The sequence below is a fragment of the Scyliorhinus canicula genome, chromosome 15, assembly GCF_902713615.1.
Source record: "Scyliorhinus canicula chromosome 15, sScyCan1.1, whole genome shotgun sequence".
In the NCBI taxonomy this organism is placed as follows: domain Eukaryota; kingdom Metazoa; phylum Chordata; class Chondrichthyes; order Carcharhiniformes; family Scyliorhinidae; genus Scyliorhinus; species Scyliorhinus canicula.
In genome coordinates this window covers 11218442-11236453 of record NC_052160.1, presented here as the reverse complement: position 1 = coordinate 11236453, position 18012 = coordinate 11218442, and the positions used below count along the sequence as shown (strand labels likewise).

The 18012-nt window shown below is 42.5% G+C and overlaps 1 protein-coding gene across 1 annotated transcript in view; it reads left to right on the top strand.

The window, feature by feature from the left end:
- atf7ip2 (activating transcription factor 7 interacting protein 2) overlaps positions 1 to 18012 on the top strand; it is a 191172-nt gene that overhangs the window by 80522 nt on the left and 92638 nt on the right. Inside the window, exons 5-7 of the mRNA XM_038820878.1 lie at positions 2766 to 2900; positions 5093 to 5176; positions 5371 to 5594. Coding sequence (XP_038676806.1) covers positions 2766 to 2900; positions 5093 to 5176; positions 5371 to 5594 — 443 coding nt within the window. The remainder of the gene's footprint in view (positions 1 to 2765; positions 2901 to 5092; positions 5177 to 5370; positions 5595 to 18012) is intronic.

Here is an 18012-nt window from a genome sequence, read left to right as displayed (position 1 = left end):
GCTCAGGAGATGATAGTAAAGTTTCTAGACCATTGATAGAACAGATTACGGAAGGTGTCAGGAATCTAACTTCAGGCAGTGCAAAAAAGGGACAAATCTATGAGAAGGAGACAGTCTGCAGGACTGAGGGTGTTGTACCTAAAATGTGCGTAGTGTATGAAACAATGTAAATGAGCTTGTTGCATACGTTGAAATTGGCCGGTATGATGATGTGGGTATCACCAAGACGTGGCTGCAAGGGGATCAGGGCTGGGGTCTAAATATCCAAGGAAATGTGCCCTATCGAAAGGACAAGCAGATGGACAAAGGGGGTGGGGTTACATTGTTAGTAAGGAATTAAATTAAATTGATAGCAACAAGTAATGTTGGATCAGAAGGCATAGAATCTTTGTGGGTAAAGTTGAGGAATCACAAAGGAAAAAAGACCCTGATGGGATTTATGTACAGGTCCCTTAACAGTATTCAGGATTTGGGCAGAAAATAAATCAGGAGATAGAAAAGGCACATAGAAAAGGCAATATTACAATAATCATGGGGGACTTGATATGCAGGTGGACTTGGAAAATCAGATTGGTAGCAGATCCCAAGAAAAGGAATTGGTGAAATGTATACGAGATTTTTTTTTTTTGGAGCAGCTGTAGTAGAGCCCACTAGGGAACCAGCAATTCTGGATTTGGTAATGTGTGATGAGGCAGACCTGATTAGGGAACTTGAGGTGAAGGGACCCTGGGGGGGCACTAACCACCATATGATAGAATTTACCCTGCTGTTTGCAAGGGTGAAGCTGGAATCAGATGTATTACAATTGAATAAAGGTAACTACAAAGATATGAAGGATAAGCTGGCCAGAGTTGATTGAAAGGGGAGCTTAACAGGGAAGGCAGTGGAACAGAAATGGCAGGAATTTTGGGGGTTATTCGGGAGGCAAAACGGAGGAAGAGGCATCAATGGCTGACGAAAGAAGTCAAGGACAGCATAAAAGCAGAAGAAAAAAGCACACAAGCTGGCGAGAATTATTGAGAAACCAGATGATTGGGAAGCCTTTACAAGCAAGCAGAGGGCAACTAAAAAAGCAATAAGGGGGAAGAAGAGGAAATAGATGAAATGAGTTTAAGCTAGCTAGTAATATAAAAGAAGATAGCAAGAGTTTTTTCATAGAGTAAATTTTTATAAAGTAAGAGAGATGCAAGAATAGACATTTGACCACTGGAAAATGAGGCTGGAGAAGTAATAGGAAACAAAGAAATGGCAGAGGAACTGAATAGTTACTTTGAACAGTCTTCACAGTGGAAGACATCAGTGGGATAAGAGAACCTCAAGAGAATCCGGGAGCAGAGGTGAGTGTAGTGGCCATCACTAAGGAGAAAGTTCTGGGAAAAGTCCGAACATGGATAAATAACCTGGACTGGATGGACTACACCCCAGGGCTCTAGAACATAGAACAGTACAGCACAGAACAGGCCCTTCGGCCCTCGATGTTGTGCCGAGCAATGATCACCCCATTCAAACCCACGTATCCACCCTATACCGTAACCCAACAACCCCCCCCCCCATTAACCTTACTTTTTAGGACACTACAGGCAATTTAGCTTGGCCAATCCACCTAACCCGCACATCTTTGGACTGTGGGAGGAAACTCACGCACACACGGGGAGGACGTGCAGACTCCGCACAGACAGTGACCCAGCCGGGAATCGAACCTGGGACCCTGGAGCTGTGAAGTATTTATACTAACCACCGTGCTGCCTATCTCTAAAGGAGATAGCTGAGGAGTTTGTGGACGCATTGGTGCTGATCTTTCAAGGACTGAAAAATGGCTGATGTAACACCCCTGTTTAAGAAGGGAGGGAGGCAGAAGATGGGAAATTATAGGCCGGTTAACCTGACTTCAGTCATTGGTAAGATTTTAAAGTCCATTATTAAAGATGAGATTGCGGAGTAATTGGAACTGCATGATAAAATAGGACAGTCAGCACTGCTTTGTCAAGGAGAGGTCATGTCTGACAAATATGTTACAATTCTTTGAGGAGGTAACAAGAAAATTAGACAAAGGAGAATCAATGGACGTGATCCATTTAGATTTCCAGAAGGCTTTTGACAAGGTGCTTATAGGAGGCTGTTAAATGGTGTTAAGGATAAGATACTGGCATCAGTCGAGAATTGCCTGACTGGCAGAAGGCAGAGTGGGAATAGAGGGGTCTTTTTCAGAATGGCAGTTGGTGAATAATGGTGTGCCTGTATCATGTGAGTGTCCCTTTAAGAAATGTTTTGTCTTATCACATGGCTCCAGTGATGTCATTGTGTGGGTGGAGCTGGGCTGTGGCTTTGGGAGTTGATTTACTTTCACTTTGGTTTGTAGACAAAGTGGCCCATGGTTGTACAAGAATCATCTGGGGAGATTTTGAGGAGAAATCCACAGCCATTCGTTTTGGTTCAGAGGAGTGTGTCTTGCAATAATCGCCATGTGTGCTTAAGAGGGACTTTTTGTCTGCCACCTGGTCTGGCCTACATGTTGACTCCAGACCCTAGCAAGCCACCCCCCGTGCAATCAGCAATAATTAGTGTCCACATCACATGAATGAATTTTTAAATAAATGGGAATAGAACTGTTAAAGCAATGAGTGACCACAACTACAGTGGATAATTAACACTGCTTAATGGCAGGAAACCAATCCTATCCAATCCAGGTAATTTAAATGTTTTTGAGCTGTCCTTTGACTTCCTGTTTGTGCAAATCACAAATTCATTCCAATTTACATTTTTAGATCCAGAAAATGCTTCACCAAAAAATGGTCACTGAACTTAGTGATGGTTTGGACAACAAACTTGAAGAGTTAACAAAAAGAATTGAAAACATTGACTGCAGACAAAAGCATGAAAAACTGGCTAAAAGTATTCTAGTAAGTTTTTAATAACAGCAACTTGTATTTATTAGCATCTTTTTATTATAGTAAAATGAACCAAAACACTTTATAGGGGCGTTAGCCAACACAATTTGCGAACAAACGACATGAGATATTGGAGCAGATGACACTGTTTTGTCTTAAAGCGGTTTTAAGGAGAATCTTAAAAGGGGGGAAGTGAAAAGGGGTGAAGAGGCTTTACATAGGGAATTCCAGAGCTTTGACAGCTGAAGACAGAGCCACCAATGATGGTTTTGTAATTAAAATTAGGACCTGCAAGAGGCCAGAACTGGAGGGGTATAACTTGGAGAGTCGTAGGACCAAAGAAAATTGCAGAGGTATGCAAGAGCAAAGCCATGGAGGAATTTGAAAACCTGGATGAGAATTTTGAAATTGTCCCTCAGTTAAACAACAACTCTATGTAGGTCACTGAGCACAGGGGTGATGAATAAATGCAACGTGTTGTAAGTTAGGATCAGGAGAGTTTATGATAACCTCAACATTACAAAGGGTGAAAGATGGGAGAGCAGCCGTGAGAGCATTGGAATAGTCAGGTCTTGTGGTAACAAAGGCATGAGGAATCTGGAGGCCCAGGCTATTGCTCTTGGGACCTGGGTTCAGATCCCACCATGACAACTAGTGGAATTTAAATTCAATTAATAAATTTGGAATGTAAAGCGAGTTTCAGTAATGGTGACCAAAATATCTACCATCAATTGTTTTTTTAAAAACCATCTGGTTCACTATTGTCCTTTTTTGGGAAAGAAATCTGCCATCTCGGCTCCCCTACATGTGACTCAAGACCCACAACAATCTGGTTAACACTTTAGCCACTGAAATGGCCCAGCAAGCCACTCGGTTCAAGGATGGGCAACAAATAAATGCTGGCCTTTCCACCAACACCTGCATCCCATGAAAGAATAATATCAGCAGCAGATGAGTTGAGATGGAACAGAGTCAGCTTGCATTCTGGGTGGAGATGGAAATAGGCAGTCTTAAGGATGGTGCAAATATGTGCTCATCCATTCATCTCCCGATAGGATATGTCACAAAGATTGCAAAGTATCTGCTTCAACCTGAGATTTTTGAGAGATTGAGTTGGTCTAACTGGTCTATTAAAGGAACCGAATTTGGTTCTTAAACTAGTACATGAAATTTGGAACAAAATTGTTCTTGATTTATTGTTTTAAAGAAATCATGTTGAGGACATGTAATAAATTCCATTAATAATTTTGTCTCATGTTTTTTATTCCATGTAAGTGGACAGTTGTTTGTTCCAGTTCAACCCAGACAGAAGGGTTAAATATCTTGGGGTGGGGGGGGGGGGTGATTCTCCAAAATGGAGCCCAGGTGTTTGCGCTGTCGTGAACACCGTCGCGTTTCACGACAGCGTGAAACAGGGGCGACCGATGCTGGCCCCCACAGGGCGCTCGAGCGGTTCACACCACTCCAGCCTCCCTTCCCAGCACCAAATGGGCGCCACGCCAACCTGCGCATGCACAGCTGCGCTACGCAGGAAAGTAGGCCCAGGGAGGAAAGTGGCCGGCCCGCCAATTGGTGGGCCCCGATCGCAGGCCAGACTCCATCAGAGGCCCCCCCACGGGGACGGAGCCCCCCTCTTTCTCCCCCTCCCCGCCGACCGTTCACGCAGAGTTCCCGCCGGCAGCGACCAGGGGTGAACGGCCAAACGTACTGGTGCAAATGGCAACGCGCCGGTGCAAATGGCGCCGATTCTCCGCACCTCGCAGAATCGCATGCTGGCGTTGTGGCTCGGTTGCGGTGATTCTCCGGCGCAGGGCTCGCAGAATCGACCCCTTTCCCTTTTCTGGCGTCAGTTGTGCAATGGACTGAATGGCAGAGTACCTAACTTTTGTTGAATGTACTACTAATGCAATATTGTAAGAAATGTGGAGAACCTAAATTGCATTTATTAACGAAGGAGACCATTTTCCAAACCTAATAATAATATTATAATTAATAATAAAAATTTCAGTCTTTAATCTATCTCTAAAGAAACTGAGTTTTTTGGAGATACACATGATTGCTTTTTTCATGAAATATTTCTATTATCCCTGTGGGATTTGACCTGCTATTGGATATAGGTTTCATTGTCACTGTTTTAAAGTGTTAAGAAATATAAGTTGCGAAGATTAAAAACTAAATTGTGACAATTTTATTTTTGCACACAGACTAGAATAAAACGATTGGAAAGGAAAGTAAAAGCTGCTTTGCAGACCGTAGATGCAGTGTCGCTCAAAAAGAAAGCAGAGGAGGTACAATCTTTGGCCAGTAATGATACTCTACTTAATATAGCCAACCCTAATTTTACATTAGCTTTCACTTTTTATTATCTTTTTGCAGTAAATTACTTATTATTAGAAGAAAGTGTAATTTTTTCTTTTAGACAAGAGGTAAAATGTTCTCAACAGCTTTTTGTCTTTTGTTTTATTCTTCAATATTTATTCAGAGCCCTTCTGCATTATTTTCACAACATTCTGAAATGCAACCTGTTCCACAATATGCTGCCACTGCAGTAATTTTGACCAATGCATCGGAACCTGGGTCACTTGCAAAACGTATGGATTCATCTGCTGCACTTGTAGTTGTATCAGACCAATCCTCACAGCCATTGCCTTACAGGAAAACTCCAGATTCTTCTAATTATGAACTGAACTTGCAGATACCTGAAAGGTATTGTTTAACTTAAGTGTATAGATGGATTTATGTTTACTGTTTAGAATTTTGTACTTACCGAAGACGCATAAGTTTTCTAACAACAGTAAAGGTGAAAATGTATGAACATCATCATATTGCTATATCATGTTCTGAAGTTCAAGTTTGAAATGTTTTGTATTACAGTTTATAATGCCAAAATCCTTTACTCCGTCTTTTGGTTTAGCAGTGCGCTGATACTTTTGTTCCATAATTTCCTGTGTTTCTGGTGTCAATACCAAGACTTTTATGCCAGTCAGCAGCTTTACCATCCAGGAAAATGTTTGGCTTTTTGGAGTACTATATTCTTCGTCCATTTGCCTTGGTTCTGAAAAGCCTTGCTTTGTTTTGCTGTACCTCCCTCAATACTAATAACCCTGGCAATTGAGGTCCCAACGATGTTACTGAATATTGAAGGGCTACAAGTAAGATGCAGACACTGTGCTCCAGTCCTTCCTTTCCCAATATTCATTGCTTTTCTTGGTACTGATCTGCAAGACTTTGTATTTCATTTGGGAAAAGTCTTATGATGTCAGGTATTCCTCTGGCATTATATGCTGTTGTGCCCAGAAGAAGGAAGGCAAGGACTTTGGTGGCGACCATGCCGTAGACCATGGTGCTATTTGACCCTATACATCTGATTAGGTGGCTGAGGAAGCAGGATAAAGCGGCAAAAAGTGAGGGGTGCAAGATCCTCTTCATCATCAAGGAATGTGTATTACTGACCAAGATGAGTTCAAAACTAAAGCGGTAGCAAGCGGACCGGGAGATCTTTGTGAGCGCAGTTGAAGGCGTGATGGCAGCAGTATCTGAGGCGGCACTTCGCGGTGCAGTGGCCGACCAACCAACTGGGTCAACCTTTTAACACTCCACTTTAAAAAAGAGGATTGAAACCTCCGACGACCTTGCCAGGGTAACAGGTCTGATTCAGACGGCTATGGAGAGAATGGAGCAAAGGCTTGAATTCCAGGGAGCGTTGCTACAAAAAACTGGAGTCTGTGGCAGACCACGGCGATCGGCTGGCCACATTGGAGGCGGAAATTACCTTTCAGTAACAGAAAATCATAAGTTGCTTAACCAGGTAGATGAGTTTGAGAACCACAAGAGATGTACATTTGGGCTACCTGAGGGGATCAAGGGCTCGCAGGTCACAGATTATGTTGCTCGTATGTTGGAAATGTTGATGGGCGAGAGAGCCTTCGAGCAAATGTATATTCACTGAAAATATTTTAAATAGATTATGGCGCCCTCTTGTGGTGTTGATGCAAGATGCTGTCTCATAAAAGGGTGCAAATTTCTTCTGAAGTTCTCTTCTGATACCATAACCTGAGCATTATTAGGGCAGTGTCACCCACATCCAGAGGACAGGAAATATTTGTTGTAAGCATTTTGTCATTGTTATGGGATCACATGGTTTTTCAGAGGGCGAGTAAAATTATGCAATTACAAATGTTTTTTTTTATTTTAAGAAACTTCCACACCTCCCACTACTTGTTTTTCCTAAATGGTGACTCTAATGGTGTAGTTTTTATCACTAAATCATATCGTTTGTCTGTTTTCTCCCTATTCTGCTGACAATTTCATCTTTTTCCACCCTCTCACCTCTCTTCAAATTTATTACGTGGAGATGCCGGCATTGGACTGGGGTGAGCACAGTAAGAAGTCTTACAACACCAGGCGGCTATAATGGTGTAGTCTTTATCACTAAATCATACCTTTGTCTGTTTTCCCCCTATTCTGCTGACAATTTCATCTTTTTCCACCCTCTCACCTTTTCTTCAAATTTATTATGTGAAGAAATAATTGGACTGGGGTGAGCACAGTAAGAAGTCTTACTACACCAGGTTAAAGTCCAACAGGTTTGTTTCGAATCACTAGCTTTCAGAGCACTGCTTCGGATTCACCTGAGGAAGGAGCAGCGCTCCAAAAGCTAGTGTTTCGAAACTTTAACCTGGTGTTGCTGTTCAAATTTATTGTTCTCTACTACCCACCCAAGTACCACAAGTTGTTGCGAGAAATACCTTCAGTGCTTTCCTCCCTGTGCTCCAATCCTTCCTGATTTCAACATTTGTCTCAGCTCATCATACTTTCTCTTCTCTGGCTTCATGCCCTCCACCAACAAACTTTCCCCCCTAAATTCTATCGGTATTCAGGGTCAGTCCCTCTATCTCTCTCTTACTCACATAACCCCCCTCCTCCTTTTGTGTTAATTACAGATAGGGCCATCTCTGATATTTTCCTTGTATCAATCTCGCCTTATCCCTCCAACCTTGCTTCCTTCTGTGTCTGTCCTGCACTTTCCATTTCCCAACTTTTTAGTTTTTGGCCCTTCATTAATCATGACATTTCTCCATCACCTAATCTGCTGAATCACATTGACCTTGTCTCCACTGATATCGTTACTCTTGCTCACACTGTGGGTTGTTTTTCCTTCCTATGCCCGTTATTTCTGCTCGTCAGTCCCTTGAACATCTACAGCAAACTATTTTTCTAGTTTAACTGTTCTTCACCAGGTCTGGTTGAACCACATAAATTACTGGTTATCCTTCTCTCCTTTATCAAAACTAATTACTATTGCACAGCTACTTACAATTGCACAATCATCCTGGAATACAAAATTAACCGCCCAACTTCTCCACTGCAAACAATCTTGTTGAATCCCCCTCTCCCCATGTTGGTATCGCCATCATTGCCTTCAAGTGCAAAGCGATTATGGGCGACTTGTCATTAAGGTTAAGACCAGCCTTGCAATTGCTTCTGCCACTTCCCTTCGCACAATGGGCAAAGTGTGCCTTAAGATTCTCTGAGCGCACCTTTTTGTGGGGTTAGTTTTGTTGGTCTGGGGAGGGGTTGGTTGAGTGAGGTTGGGGTTGGTATTTTGTAAAAATGTGTTTGTTTATGTCTTTTGTATCTTCTGCATAAAATGTGAATTTCATAAAAATCATTTCCAAAAAAAGTTCTCCGTGCCCCTTGCCCAGAACTTTCATCTTGTTATCTGCCCTCATGTCTCTTAAAGCTTTCCTTATCGGGGATCCACCGCCTACACCCTAGACTCTTTACCCACCTTACTGAGAGCCCAACTTCACTTTCTGACCACCATGCTAGCTGAGTTGCTATCAGTTCACTGTGCTCAGCTACAGTCCCCTCCCCTTTTTGAATGACAGCATCATCACTTCAAAAATACACCCTTAATCCTTCTGTCTGCTACTGCCCTATGTTCAACTTCTCACTTTCCCCTATAAAGTTCATCTTTCCTACAATTCCATGATTGAATCACTGAAATTGGGTTGTCACAGTACGGAAACAGCCCCATTGTGTGGCTTTGACCATGGTAAACTATCCGTCTTCTTCCTTTTTGATCTGTCTGTAACCTTCTGTATGGTTAAGCACACTATTCCCTGCCAACGGTTTTCTCCTGTTATCCATCTGTGAGCGACTGCCCTTGCCTGCTTCCATTCTTTCTTATCCAGGTATAGTCGGTGTCAATTTCTCTTCTCACAATGTTTCCTCTGGAGTACTCCAAAGATCAATCCTTTGTCCCCTACTATTTCTCATCTGTATTCTGTTCTCGTATGCAAGCTATCCTTCATTGATATCTGCCAAAAACACACCAGGTTCCACATGTAGGACGACGGCACCCAGCTCCATCTCTGATCCTCGCTCTCAACTGCTCCACTGTCTTTGATTTGTCATATTGCTTGTCCAACATTCGGCACTGAATGAGCAGAAATTTCCGATAGAACTAAATATTGGAAAGAATAAAACCTTTGGGCGCGATTCTCCCAACAAGTTCATTTGTGGCGTGTCTTTCAGGGAGGTTCCTGCCAGTGAATTCTGCACCAATGTTCAATAATAATTACCATAATCTTTATTTTCACAAGTCGGCTTACATTAACACTGCAATGAAGTTACTGTGAAAAGCCAATGACACTTTAGTCACTTTTTTGGACCCTGGGGAGTTTAGCCACACACTGAATTCTGAGGTCGGGCTGCCATTCTGAAAGGGTGCCCAAATCTCCCTGAACTTGTGTATCCCCTATACCCCCCCCCCCACATGAGCACAACCTCACACCTCACCTATGGGGTTCCTGGGGGGGGGGGGGCACACTTCAGCCTCCCCCTATCCCTCTTGCAGCACCCCCTCCCTTCCAGGACTGTCACCCCCAACCTCCCGGAGGCCCCTACTTACCTGCCCTTCTCAACACCCCCCCCCCCCCCCCCCCAACCCCCTCCTCCCCTCCACCCTCCTTTCATAGGCATGACCCACTCAGGCTTTGACCCTTGACAGTGCCACCCTGGCACCGAGTCAGTCTGCAGCCAGCTTGGCAGTGCCAGGGTGGCAATGCCAAGGTGCCGTCTGGGCAGTGTCCAGGGGTGGGCCAGGGGGCCACCCAGCGCTAACCCTGACCACCCAAGGGCCACAAATGGCCCATGATCACACACACACACACACACACACACACACCCCGGCGCTAATCCGCCTGGTCCACATTCTTTGGAGCAGCACTGATCAGCACCTAGCTGCAGCCTCCCTGGGGAGGCCGGAGAATCGAGGGAGGCCTGTGTATCCCGAGCAGGTAGGCCTTCAGTAGATTTACAACCTCCTTCCGCGTGCGTCGTTTGGTCCTGCCCCTCGTGAGACTTGCCCCATGAGTCACGGGGGCTGCCGGGAAGCCCAGGAGAGTGCTCTCCCGAGATTCTTCGGCCGCATTGTGCTCTCGTCCGAGCGCAACACAGCCAAAGAATCGTGCCTTTTGTCTTTGGTCACCACAGCAAAGTAAATTCCCTTGCAGCTGATTTTATCCCTCTCCTTGGCAGTTGTCTGGAGTTTGTATGGGCAGCACAGCGGTTAGCACTGTTGCCTCACAGCGCAAGTGACTCTGGTTCAATTCCAGCCTTTGGTGACTGCCTGAGTGGAGTTTGCACATTCTCCCTGTGTCTGTGTGACTATCCTCTGGGTTGCTCTGGTTTCTTCCCACAGTCCATAGATGTACAGATTTGGTGGATTGGCCATGATAAAAATTGCCCCATAGAGCCAGGAATGTGCAGGGTAGATGAGGTTACGGATATAGATTGGGGTGGAGGGTCAGTGTGAGTACTTGAGGGGCTGAATGGCCATCTCCTACACTGTAGGGGTTCTATGAACCAGGTGTTCACAACTTTGGCGTCATACGTAACATTGAGAGACGAGCATTTGACCACATATAATAATAATAATCGTCATTAGTGTCACAAGTAGCTATCACTAAGACTGTCTGCTTTAACTCCCCATACTCGACTCTGCTCATTTCATCTGCTCCTGAAAGACACTCATGTTTTTTCGATTTCACCATTTTAATGCTCTTTTGGCCAACCTTCCTACATAAGCTGGAACACATCCAAGCTCTACTGCCTGAATCCTAATCCACCAAGTCCTGTTCATCCTTCTGACATACATTGACTTCTGTCCAACAACGACTTTGTTCTTACAATTTTCATCCTTGTTTTTAGATCCATGCATGGCCTTCTCCATATCACTGTGACCTCCCACACACAAGCCATTGAGATCTCTGAACTCACCTCCTGCACATCCCCAATTTTAATCCACCTCATTCTTGACAGCTGTGTCTTGAATTGCTGAGGCCGTAAGCTTTAGAATTGTCTTCCTAATTTTGCCTACCTCTCCATCTTTTTAAGATTCAACAAAAGTTCAGAGATGGTTAGGTGGATTGGTCATGCTAAATTGCCCCTTACTATCCAGGGATGTGCAGGTTAGATGTGTTGCAGGTGAATGGGCCCAAGTAGAGTGCTATTTCAGAGGGTTGGCACTGTAGGGAAATCATCATAAGGAGGTAATAAGGAGAATTATAATATGTTTTGAACTTCATACTGCGAATTCTATACTTAAGTTATTGCAGAATGATTTAAAAATCCTCTACTGCAGCTATGTTTCTTGATTTTTTTTTTTATTTTAAAAACCTTGCTAGTTGTTTGATTGGTGTGTTTTTTACAACTTTTTTGAAAATGTATTGCGTCCAATGTGTTAATTACTAGCCACATGTAGCTAATGGGAAGCCAGATGTGGATCATTGCATTACAATTGGTAAATGAGTAATAATTACTGTCATTGGGCATGTAATCCCAAGACTTTTATTTGTACAGTACATGTGTATGCATTTTAATGCTTTTGTACATTTGGTTAAACGGTGAGATGGGAAGCAATGTGCAAGTATTTTGGATTATTATGTGGTTTACTTCCTTGGATACGGAATAGCAGTAGATGTTAAATGAGGCACACACATGCAAAGTATGTTTATTTGGATTGTTTACGAAGGGCATTTTCCACTAAAATTAGTGCACATGACTAAAACAGTGTCACTGTTGACACATCTGGCACGTCAAAAATTCTACTGGACAGCACTGCCGTATCAGAATCCGATGCCTGTAGACTAGAGGATTTGGCTTCTGGACTGAAGTGACTCTTTGTGAAAGTTAATTATTTCCCTGGAAATGAATCAAACATTCCCTAAATAAATAAAACCCTAACTTATAACACATTGTAGTTATTTATGTTTTCTACATTCCTGCAGTATGAACGTTTCTGAAATGTTGTTTATTTTGCAATCTATAATGTCAAAGGAGCACGAGTAAATCATTCAGTCCCGTGAGCCATTTTAGATCACCATTGATCTGGACCTGCGCCTTCTTTCCATAATTTTCCCCAACAAGATAGAACTTATATTTATGTACCATCTTTCACAAATCTCTGGACATCCCAAAGCATTTTATAACCAATTAAGTTCTTCTGAAGCGGAGCTTTAATTGTAGTGTAGCTATTTTGTGCACAGAAAGGTTCACAATTTTTGTGCACAAGGAACAAATATATTCTTTCCAAACAAAACAGTCTTTTGAGATTCCATGTTTGCACTACCCTCTTGTGTTTAAAAACTGCTTCCTGATTTCTTTCCTAAATGGCTTGTTCTAATTTTAAAGGTTATGCCCTCCGCGTTTGGATTTCCTGCACCACCCAGAGGATATGGGTTCTCTGTGTTTGCTCTATTAAATCTTTTTAAACCATCCAATTTGATCGCTTCTCAATCTTTTTAAATTGATGGGAATCAGAAAAGCAGCCCAGCTTTGTAATTTAACCCTTTAAGCCCTTCGTGAATGCTCTATCTTCTTCAAGGCCAACATATCTTTCCTAAGACAAATTCCTAAAACTGACAGCAGCATTCCAATGCCATTTCGACTGAAACTATTTAATACTGATGCATCTCTTCCCCGCACTTACCCCCTTGAACGTATGGCCATCATTTTTTAAAATGCTTTTTGTATCAGTGCATTGGCTGTAGTGAATATAAAGATGACCACCTGAAAGTCTTTGCTCTTTCAAAGCTTCTGGGTTTCTTATGTTTTTACATATTGCTATTTTTCTTTCCAAGTTTCAACACCTTGTAATTCTCCATAAATTTCATTGACCATAATTTTGTCCACTCAGACTTGGGTTATCTGTGCCTTTGCTTCCAGCTACTCATTCTACCATGCCTTCTATATAGTGTCATCAATGGATGGAGTTGAGTCCCCAGTACAGATCCCTGTTGGACACCACTTTTTGCATCCTGCCAAGTAGGCATCAGTTCCTTTTATCTCTACTATTGTCTATCTCCCAATCAATTACAGCTCTCATTTACCGCTATCAATATGCTTTCACTTTTTATTTCTTTGGAACCCTGTTCACAAAAAGCAGGACAAATCCAGTCTGGTCAATTATCAACACATCAATCTACTCTGTTGTCATTATCAGTAATATGAAGCGGCACTTACTCAGGACACTGGTGCTCGGATTGAGTTCCGCAAAGACTGCTTGGCTCCTGCCCTTGTTACAGCCTTGGTCTGGACATGAACAACAGAGGTAAATGCAAGAGGGGAAACTGACTGCCCGTGGCATCAGGCAGCATTTGACTGGGAGTAGCATCAAGGAGCCCGAATAAAACTGAAGTAATAGGAATAGGGCGAACTTTCCACTGGTTGGAGTCATACCTTGCACAAAGGAAGATGGCTGTGGTTGTTGGAGATCAATCATCTCGTTCCTGGAACATCGCTGCAGCAGTTCCTCAGGGTAGTGTTTAGACCCAGCCAACTGCAGCTACTTCATCAATGACCTTCTGTCCATTATAAGATCAGAAGTGGACATGTTTGCTGCTAATTGCACAAATGCTCAACACTGTTCATGATGACTCGGATGCTGAAGCGGTCGTGTCTATATGCAGCAAGATCTGGACAATATTCAAGCTTGAGCCGATAAATGTCAAGTCACATTCATGCCTAGCAATGACCATCTCCAACAAGAGAGAATCCAACCACCTCCTCTTGACATTTAATGGCAGTACCATCGCTGAACCCCCACTATCAACATCCTTTTTACCATTGACCAGAAACTGAACTGGACCAACTATATAAATACAGTGGCTACAAAATCAAGTCATAATCTGGGATTTCTACAGCAAATAACTTGCCACTGGACTTCCCCAAAGCCTGTCTACAATGTACAAGGCGCACATCTGAAGTATGATGGCATGCTTTCCTCTTGCCTGTATGAGTGTAGCTCCAACATTACCAAAGCCTGCAGATTGGTACCCCATCCACCTTAAATATTCCACTATTGCATAATGATAGCAGTGTATACCATCTACAAGATGCATTGCAGTAACTCACCAAGGCTCCATCAGCTGCACCTTCCAAACCCTCAACCTCTATCCACCTTGAAGGACCAGGGCATGGAAATACCACCTCTTCGTCTCCAAGCCACATTCCACCCTGACTTTCAAATATATCACCTTTCCATCGCTGGATCAAAATCCTGAAACTCCTTCCCTTACATCACCATGGGTGTACCTACACCACATGGACTGCAACAGTTCTGGAAGTCGACTCACCACCACCATCTTTTCGAGAGCAATTTGAGATGGGCAATAAACACTGGCCTAGCTCGCTACGTCTGGTGAGCAAATACATTTTTTTAAAGCTTATCAAATGACTTATTTTAGTGGTTCGCCTAGAAATCTAATGGTGGCAACATTCAGGAAAACTAGATCTACATGGTCTGACATTCTATCCATGAAGTGAACGCTGAAGACAGCCACAAGAAAGGGTAAGTTATGCAAAACATATTTGCCTGAATGGGAGGTACAAGAGCGCTTCTCTTGGATGCATATTTTTTTTTAATAAACATTTTATTGAGGTATTTCTTTGGCATTGTAACAGCAACAAAATCAACAATGTACATAACAAGGAAAATATAAACATATTGCAAATTCCGCCTCCCTCTCCCACAGGTCCTACCATTGCTTAGCCCCCTAACCTACACTAACCTAACCCCGTCCCCCTTTTCTGCTGACGATTAATTCTCTGCGAGGAAGTCGATGAACGGTTGCCACCTCTGGGCGAACCCCAACAGAGACCCTCTCATAGCGAACTTAATTTTCTCCAGGCAGAGAAAGCCAGCCATGTCCGAAAGTCAGGTCTCCGATTTCGGGGGCTTTGCGTCCCTCCATGCTGGTCATATGTGTCTCCGGGCTACCAGGGAAGCAAAGGCTACAATGTCTGCCTCTTTCTCCTCCAGGGTTTCCGGATCCTGCGACACGCCAAAAATCGCCACCTCTGGACTCATTGCCACCCTCGTGTTTAATACCGTGGACATGGCCTGGATCCATATTTAAACCACGGGTTACTGCTTACCCCATTCCTGCCCAAGCACTGCCTCATCACACCCCAACAGTTCCTTCTTGATCATTCTCCCTTTCCCTTCAACTGCTTATTTAAGACCACTGCCTTTTTAATGCAACCAGTCTCATTGAAATGTATTTTCCAAGCTTATGTAGTTGCCAAATGAACACAGAAGCAAGTGTTAGAAATAAGAATTGTGCTCATTATTGTGCAATGTGTCATATACAGAAAATTCACAGATCACTTCTTTCATAATGAAATAAATTAAAATTGGATGTGTTTTGAAATAGCCAGGCAATGTGCTTGGGCAAATTTCTACCTAGATAGTGTTATGGGCCAGGGTTTAGAGAACCCCAAAGTGTATCATGGAGTTCACCTAACCCACAACTTTGAACAGATTGTGGTATGGGGAGCACACGGCCCACGCTACAAGTGTGGTACAGCAGAAATGGACAAGTATTTTTTTAAAGCAAAACAATGTTTATTCTATGAACTCAAGTTAACCTTTTTAAAACATAGTGAACATCTTGGCAACCATCAATTCAAATACAACCCCCAAAGAATACAACACTAAGTAATCCTTAATAACTTCCCAAACAACATCCAGAAGACAAAAGAAACACCTTTTAACAGAAGCACATTAAGTTTGCATTCACGACTGAGAACATTTCTAATTCTGAATTCACCAAATGATCAAGAGATAGTCTTTTCATGGCAGAGACAACAACAGTGCACCTGCTCTGTCTGGCTTCAGCTCTAACACTGAAAACGAAACTAAAACACACCCTGCAGCAAACAGACTAAAACAAAAGTTAAAAGCTGACCGCCCAGCTCCACCCACACTCTGACATCACTGCAGTAATATGAGAAGCCAAACATTTCTTAAAGCGACCAAACCCGCTTCCTGAAGTCGATCGAATAACTCCTTCAGATGTTTCAAATGTTCTGTCCATGTCTGGCTGAAAATTACCAGATCGTGGATGCATATCGCACAATTGGGTAATCCTGAAACAACTTTGTTAGTTAACCGTGGGAATGTGGCATGGGTGTTTTTCATGCCAAATGGCATAACTTTGAATAGGTAAACACCATCTGGAGTCACAAAAGCTGAAATCTCCTTTGCCCTTTCAGATAAAGGTACCTGCCAGTAACCTTTTTAAGTAAATCCAGTTTGGAAATAAAAGCTGATTGTTGCACTTTCTCAATGCAATCCTCCAAAAGTGGGATAGGATAAGAGTCGGTTCTTGTAACTGCATGAACCTTTCTATAGTCCACACACAACCGTTGGGTACTGTCTGGTTTAGGTACCATCACTATGGGTGACTCCATTGGCTGCAACCCACTTTAATTATGCCATTTTTAAGCATACTCTCAATTTCTTTGTTGACCTGTGCCAATTTTAAAGGATTAAGTCTGTATGGATGTTGTTTGATTGGAACAGCATATCCCACATCTACATCATGTACATCCATTTTAGTACTTCCAATTTATCTCTACAAGCTTGCCCATGTGATATCAATAACTCTTTCAGGTCAGTCCGTTGTTCCTCTGGAAGGTAACTCAACAATTTATCCCAATTTTTAAGAACATCCTCGTTTTCCAATTTAATTTGAGGTGTGTCAAATTCACACACATCAGGATTTGGTTCGTCACTTTGAGTTAGAATCATTAAAACCTCCTTTTTCTCTCCTTCCCTTTCAAAGTACCTTTTAAGCATATTCACATGACACACTCGGTGAGTCTTCCTTCTATCTGGTATTTTTACCACATAATTCACCTCACTTAATTTCCTTTCAATCTTATAACGTCCACAAAACCTTGCTTTTAAAGGTTCACCTACCACTGGTAACAATACTAAAACTTTATCTCCACAGGCAAAACTACGAACTTTGGATTTCTTGTCCGCTAGCCGTTTCATCACATTTTGTGCAACTTTTAAATGTTGTCTAGCCAATTCACCTGTGCTATTTAATTGTTGCCTAAAATTTGACATGTAATCCAATAATGTAATTTCTGATTTCTCACTCGCCAATTTTTCCTTCAATTTAAGTGGTCCTCTTACCTCATGACCAAAAATTAGTTCAAAAGGACTAAATTTGGGTGACTCATTAGGTGCATCCCTAATTGCAAACAGTACGAATGGAATTCCTTTATCCCAATCCTCTGGATTATCTTGACAATAAGCCCTCGACATTGTCTTTAATGTCTGATGTCACCTTTCTAACGCTCCCTGCAATTCTGAATGGTACGCAGTTCATTTAAATTGGTTTGTTCCTAAGCTGTCCATAACTTCTTTGAATAACCTTGAGGTAAAATTCGATCCTTGATCCAATTGTGGGTAGTCCATATCGAGTAAAGAATCTAAGTAACTCCTCCACAATCTTTTTACTGTAATATTACGGACAGGAATGGCCTCTGGAAACCGAGTAGACACATCCATTATCGTCAAAAGATATGATTCCCACTTTTCGTTCTAGGAAGCGGTCCTACGGAATCAGTTAGGACCCATGTAAAAGGTTCCTTAAATGCTGTAATGGGTATTAAAGGTGCTGGTTTTATTACTGCTTGAGGTTTCCCTATCACTTGACATGTGTGACATGATTGACAAAATTTAACTCTATCTTTATGTAGTCTAGGCCAATAAAAATGTTTTTGGATTTTAGCTTGAATTTTCCTTATTACCAAATGACCT